We start from the raw sequence: 7,161 nt of genomic DNA on the forward strand, positions 1-7,161 counted from the left end.
CCCTATTCCCTACTCTCTGGGTATCATCCATCTTTATGGAATCTGTCTTTCAATCGAACTAGTAGATTGTGACAGGCTGGCGACAGCTGCATTAAATGATAGTGACATCAAAGAAACATCTGCAGGCAGCCCAGGCCTAGAAAGAGCCATTTTGGATCCTCTGTAAGAGAGAAGGGCCTGCAGACTGCAGTCCAGGCAAATCCAGACAAAACCCGGAACCCTGTAACCACCGGGAAGGAAAGGACAGAAAATGAACCAGCCTGAGAATGAGGAGCACTGCATCTAGTCCTGGCTTTGCCACCGACTGAATGGAAGTCCCCAGACAGGAAACCTGAGTCTCAGTTTCCTCATTGGTAAAAAAGAGGCTAAACCACAGGGTCCTAAGGCCTTCTGGACTGTTACATTCTGAATTTAGAAGGTTGGGGATTTAGCTCAGTGGTAGAGTGCTTGCCTAGCAAGCGCAAGGCCTGGGTTCGATCCTCAGCTCCACAAAAAACAAACAAATGAAAAACAAAACAAAAACATTCTGAATTTAGGAGGAGAGGCAGACAGACAGACAGACAGACACACACACACACACACACACACACACACACACACACCCTGGCAGACAAGATGTGACTAAGAAAACAAGTCACTCAATCTCACCTACAGCATAGGTGCATAAGAAAACTATGCTACTGTGTGATACTAAAACAAATTTAATTCCTAATAAAATTTATTGGGTTCAGCACAAAACAAGACTGTTTTGGGAATACCAGTGGATAAAGCTTAAAGTCCCACTAAACTCTGTTTGAGCTATGAAAGGCCCGCCTATTCTGTTTTAACCTCCATCACTGTTGCCGCCAGGAGCAAAGAAATACGCAAACAATATTACTAGAGTTAGTAATACCGTGATGGTGGTATTATAAATCACTTGCTAATTGAGAATCGGATCCTTAAGGGAAGTATTCTCAGCCTTTAAAATCCTGTAGCTCTCTAGAAGTATTTGCTTGCATTTGAATATTGCTGAGTGGATCGGGAGCTACAGGCTGGTGGGAGAGAAGAGGGGAGGAAGGAAGGAGCTGTTGTAGTTGGCGTCTGGACTCAGGTGGAGGAAGCGGCTTCAGCCCGGGAAAGAATTGAAACGTAGAGAGGCGAGTTCCCACATGCAGCCTATGGCTATGGCCTTCGCTGGGCTTGGAAAACAAAAAAAAATCAGATCCTGGGGTGTAACCTGGCTTTTTCAAAATTTAGTGTCTGGGATGACTATAAAGCAGATGAAGAGGCTTAAGAGAGCACCGGGTTTTTTCAATCACGAGATCCCGGTGGAGGGAATGCTTAGATTCAGAAACACCCTGATAACTTAGGAGCCATCAGTTCTGGCTTCTTCCTGAAGCCCCAGGCTTGTCCTAGCATAGCAGAGACTTCTGGGGTCAGACTAAGCGGCCGATTCTTGCACCCCAGCTAAGGCACCCTGCCAAAGTGGGGGGGGAGGTCAGGCGCTGAGCCAAAGTTTCTCCGGTCTCCCGCACGCCCTCCCGCATTCCCACCTCAGCGAATGCAAGCGTGCTGAACTAGCCACCGGGACCCGTAATGAACCCCAGCGACCTTGGAGCCCACTGGCCCAGGCCCTGTGTTTTTGTGGGCAAAGACCTGGAGGTCGCAGTCGGGAGCGGTGGCGCGCCTGCCAGCGCAGCTTTGCAGCTCCCGGACCTAGATCTCCAGGTCCCTGCCTGGCCGCCGCGCAGGCCCCTCCCCAGCTCTCCAGCCGTTTGGCTAGTTTGTTTGTCTTATTTTTAATTTCTCTGGGGCCAGCCAGAGCAGGTTTGTTGGCAGTCGTACACCTCTGAGCAGTCACGCGACCAGCCAATGTCCTGGCAGCGCTACGGGGAGGCGGCGCGCCCGGGAACGCGGAGAGGCGGCGGCGCCGCGCCCGGGACCACCTTAAGAGCGCGCTCGCCAGCCTGGGCGGAGCGGCAACCGGCGCCCCGACCAATGGAGCTCCTCCTCTGTTTAAATAGACTTGCAGTGTCAATCATCTTCTTCTTCGTCAGCCTCCCTTCCACCGCCATATTGGGCAACTAAAAAAGGCGGGGGGGCTCCTGCTTTCGGGGTGTTTTTCTCCCCTTCATCCCTTGTCCCTACTCACTCGCGGCTCCGGGACTCGCGCGGCGGCAAGGTTTGGAGAGGGGCTGCGTTCGCGCGACTCCACGGGCTCGCCCCAGCCGACACTCGGACTGTTCGCCACCTCCTCTTGCCTCCTCCCCTCCCTTCCCCGCCCTCCAGTACACTTGATCACTGAGCCTCGAGCTGCGCGGCCGGGCCGTCCCTGCGCTCTCTCCCCCAGACCTGCGCGCTCCTGCGGCTCGAGCGGTCGCTCGCCCGACGCTGCTCCACTTGACTCCCCGGGTGCAGTCGCAGAACTTCAAAGAGGGGTTCGCGCTGCGACCGGGGCGTTTCGCTTTTGTTCGGTTTTGTTGCTTATTTCGTTTTATTATTTCTCATTTTTTTTCGGAGAGCGCGAGCCGAGGCGGTGGTCCACACCCGCCCGGGGAGGAAGATGTCAAACGTACGAGTATCAAACGGGAGCCCGAGCCTGGAGAGGATGGACGCTAGACAAGCGGAGCACCCCAAGCCCTCCGCCTGCAGAAACCTCTTCGGCCCGGTCAATCACGAAGAGCTAACCCGGGACTTGGAGAAGCACTGCCGAGATATGGAAGAAGCGAGTCAGCGCAAGTGGAATTTCGACTTTCAGAATCACAAGCCCCTGGAGGGCAGATACGAGTGGCAGGAGGTGGAGAAGGGCAGCTTGCCGGAGTTCTACTACAGACCCCCGCGGCCCCCCAAGGGCGCCTGCAAGGTGCCGGCGCAGGAGAGCCAGGATATCAACGGGAGCCGCCAGGCGGTGCCTTTAATTGGGTCTCAGGCAAACTCTGAGGACCGGCATTTGGCGGACCAAATGCCTAACCCGTCAGACAATCCAGCGGGGTTAGCGGAGCAGTGCCCAGGGATGAGGAAGCGACCTGCCGCAGACGGTAATGACCCTTTGAAAACGTAAAATGTCTGTCTGTCTCTGTAGCGCCTCTCTGCTAGACCCTCTTCTGTTGGCTTTTCCAGTATGTTCTGCTTTAGCTCTGGGGTATCGAGCTTGTGCGAAGCTTAGGTTTGAAATGCCCCTTAGCCGACTGCTTGGCCTGTTTATGATTTTGAAGTCAGAAGCCGGAGATAGTAAGATCTGATAACTTCCCCAGCCTAACACATCGCAGTTCCTCCCCGATAGCCAGCTGTAGGTATGTGACAAAAGTTGGAATGTTTACCAACTGCCTCCTCCTTGGCTAGGGCGAGAGAGAAAGATGTGGGGTGTAGAATACGCCTTCTGTTCGTGGAAACAACCTCATTTTTTGTCCTTAGAGGCTGCCGGGGATGACGGGTCCAGGGGTCGTGGGTGGAGGTGGTGGGTTTTTCATCCTTTAACTCTTGGGCCAACCTCTGTCAGCCATTGTTCTCGCTAATAAAGATGGTTTGTGTGTGTGCTTTTAAAAATTTCCCCTTGCCCCCTCCTAGATTCTTCTTCGCAAAACAAAAGGACCAACAGAACAGAAGAAAATGTTTCAGACGGTTCCCTGAACGCCGGCTCTGTGGAGCAGACGCCCAAGAAGCCGGGCCTTCGAAGACACCAGACGTAAACCGCTCCGGTGGGTTAATGAGGAAGAGCACAAGCTGACACCGCAGCTGGGCTGCGCTCCCTGGGGGGTCTGCAGACCCCACGACTGCTGGCAGATTAGTTGCCTGCCAGGGGGAATTATTTTCCTGGGTCAAAAAATTACCAGTGGGGAAGGCTGCAGTCACTTGGTGGGGGACAGTAATACGAAGTATTTGTGTCCTAAGATGTTTTCCCAGACAAGTACTTTTCACCAAGGCCTCAAAGAATAGGGAGATCATCCTCTTAGGATTCCCACCAAAACTTAGGCCAGGAGTGACAATCTTCTTCCCCATCTAAACAAGGACAGTCTCACTTCATGAAAATTCATTTCCCAAAGGTGCATTTTGAGCTAATAGAACCTATTTTGACTAACGGAAAAGTGGCAAATACACAATTACATTTAAATTTTTAGGAGAAACGTGAGGTACTCATAGTTCACGCTTGTTTAGGAGTGTAAATAGGGCTGCCAGGCCCTGCATTTTGAAATCATTTTTATAAGCTGTCACTTTCCTGTATGCTGGTGTTGGAGAGAGAGAAGGGAACTTCATATATATACACATAAAGCCTAGAATGGAAAGTTCAGAAGTACTATTGCTCCCACAGAATTTCTGATTTTTAACCCCGGGGTTACAAAGCAGAAGTTAAATGAACAGCCAGAGGAAGCAATCCCCCCAACACATCAGCTGTGTATGCTAATTGTGCTGAAACAGGATGGTTTGGATGTTTGTGGGGGAAATGGATGGTAGATGTTAGGACCAGTAGGGCCAGCACAAGTGTGGATTTTTCCATGTATCGAAATCTCATCACCCTGATTACCTAATTAGAGTAGCCCAGCCCCAAATTTACATAGATTGACTATTCATAATGACCCGGCTACATATATTAATAGTTTCTAAACTCCTTATAAACAAAGACTGTGGTCTCTATTTTCAAAGCCCACTCATAACCCAGCATATGAAGAGATCTTAACTGTTTATTGTTAACTTTTCAGGTCCTCATTTATAGAAATTTAAAAATAAATTAAGGAATATAGAGATAAAGTAGGGTTCTGATTTGTTGTGTTTGTATATAACATACTTTCTCCTATAGCGTTTTTTTCAGAGCTGATAGAAAATAGAACATTAGAACCGCTTTCCATTGGATACCCTTGATAAAGTGGAAACATTGGATGGAAGTTCTTTCTAAATAGCCATCATACCTGTAGCTTTAGTTGGCTTGTGTGACTTGTGGCCTAGCTCTTCAGATGAGCCTCCTAGATTTTTACCTGGCCCATTCTAATCAAGAGGCATTGCTAGTAGCAGCTTAGAGCCGACTAAGTAGTCCTAAGGTCAAAAGCATTCCTGCAGATATTCTGCATAAATAAATTGCAATTTTAAAACTATTCGTAGACCTCCCCACCTCTGGGGGTCTTTCGAAATTTCATTTTCAGGTATTTTTCAAGTTCAAGAAATTGTTACTCCGAAGTGTTATGGTTCCTGAATTTCTTTTCTTTCTCACTGTCTTTGACCCAGATTCTTTAGAGTGAGTTTCTCAACCTCTGTACTGTTGACATTTTGGGCCGAATTATTCTTGGTTGTGGGAGGCTGTGCTGTACATTCTAGAATGTTTGGCATTATCTCTGGCCTCTCCCACCAGATGCCAGTAGCAATCCTCTTCCCGAAGTTGTGACAGTCAGAATGTCCCTACACATTTCCAAATGTCCCCTGGGGCATGGGAGGGCTGCACAAAATTGCCCACTTGATAGGAACCCTGACTCTTGACACCACACAGAGCAGAACAAAAATCCAGTGAAGACAGCATTAGAGATGATTGCAGTCATCAGGCCTTGAGTGCCTGTGTTTATGCCCCATCACTGAAGTATTTGTCAACTAAGATAGTAACAAAATAATTCCTGTACTTGGGCAATGTTACTCTAATGTTTGCTCCCTAATTCTTTTGTTTCTTTTGCAGAATTAAGAATATTTCCTTGTTTATTAGATACATCACTGCTTTATGAAGCAAGGAAGATATACATGAAACAATTTAAATGCATATGGCTGACTCCATGGGATGGACATCCTGTATAAGCACTGAGAAAGCAACAACATCATAACACTAAAAACTGTAGGCACCCTTCAACCGTCTGCCTCTAAAAGCATTGGATGTAGCATTGCGCAATTAGGTTTTTCCTTATTTGCTTCATTGTACTACCTGTGTATATAGTTTTTATCTTTTACTATGTAGCACATAAACATTAGGGAGGGGAGGGGAGGGTGGGGCTGAGGAATCAGCGTCAGTGGGGGTGTGAAGAACTTTGCTTCAATTTGTAGCAAGGAGAAAAATATTTGACTTGCATGAAGAGAAGCAACCTGGGGGGGAAGGGTTTAAATTGCTTTCTTTAAAGATGTAGTGTCCCTTTCAGTAAGAACTGATCCTTTGTTTTAAAATAATCAAAATTTGAATAATTGCTACATATAGTTGCTATTTATGAAACTTATTCTCATTTGGGAGTTCTGAAGATTCTGTTATGTAGCAGCAACAAATGGCTTAAAAAAAAAAAAAAAAACTACTTTTTTTTCCCCCTCTCCCTTAAAATTAGAATTTACCAGTTAATTATTTAGCTGTAATCACTCCAGGTAATACTGGGCAAAAATCTGGGGTGCATGACAGGAAATTCTGAATTTTTAGAATTGACCATTTCACATCAGATTTGTTGAGAAAACGTCTTTGTTTTCTTTTCACTTGAGCTGTGTAGACAGTGAAAAGAATCCTAAATCCCTGGATATTTTTTAGAAATCTGTAACTTTACACAAATAATGAAATCATTTTTAATTCATATTTTCTCATCCTACTTGTTAATTTGCCCCAAGGGAAGTGCTGTTTTAAAGGAAAAAAAAGAGGAATGTGCTTTTAGAAAAAGCACACTTGTAGAATAAGTGAAATGGATACCACATCTTTAAACAGTGTTTCTTCATTGCCTGTGTATGAGAAAACCTTTGAAGTGTGCCTGTGTATATAACTCTGTAAAGACACTGAAAATTCTACTAACTTATTTATGTTAAAAAGAGATTTTTTTTTTAATCTAGACAATATACAAGCCAAAGTGGCATGTTTTGTGCATTTGTAAATGCTGTATTGGGTAGACTAGCCCCCCCCCCCTTTGTTAAATAATATGGCTATGCTTAAGAGGTTGCATACTGAGCCAAGTATAATTTTTGTAATGTGTGAAAAAGATGCCAATTATTGTTACACATCCAGCAATCAATAAAGATAACTTCCGTAGCTATTCACTGAGTGCAACTGTCATGTGCTTTACTGAGCTTGAGGTATTTGGCCTGGCATGCCACTGATAGTCACACAAATACAATGAGGGGTGACAAACATCTAGAACATTTAGGCCTACATTTCAGTCACAGGACTTTTTTTTTTTTTTTTGGTGTGTGGGGGTCCGAATGTACTAAGCAGTGGCCTTTTTTGTCTTTGTCCTCTCTGGGCAG

At 46.5% G+C, this 7,161-nt stretch overlaps 1 protein-coding gene across 1 annotated transcript; it reads left to right on the plus strand.

The window, feature by feature from the left end:
* Positions 1–2,007: 2,007 nt before the first annotated feature.
* Cdkn1b (cyclin dependent kinase inhibitor 1B) lies at positions 2,008–6,954 on the plus strand. Its single transcript, XM_036182602.1, has 3 exons — positions 2,008–3,017; positions 3,547–3,677; positions 5,636–6,954. Exons 1-2 carry the CDS (start codon positions 2,543–2,545, stop codon positions 3,666–3,668), a joined length of 597 nt encoding a protein of 198 aa, XP_036038495.1. The 5' UTR covers positions 2,008–2,542; the 3' UTR covers positions 3,669–3,677; positions 5,636–6,954.
* The last annotated feature ends 207 nt before the right edge of the window (positions 6,955–7,161 follow it).

This window comes from Onychomys torridus, chromosome 3 (genome assembly GCF_903995425.1).
Source record: "Onychomys torridus chromosome 3, mOncTor1.1, whole genome shotgun sequence".
In the NCBI taxonomy this organism is placed as follows: Eukaryota; Metazoa; Chordata; class Mammalia; order Rodentia; family Cricetidae; genus Onychomys; species Onychomys torridus.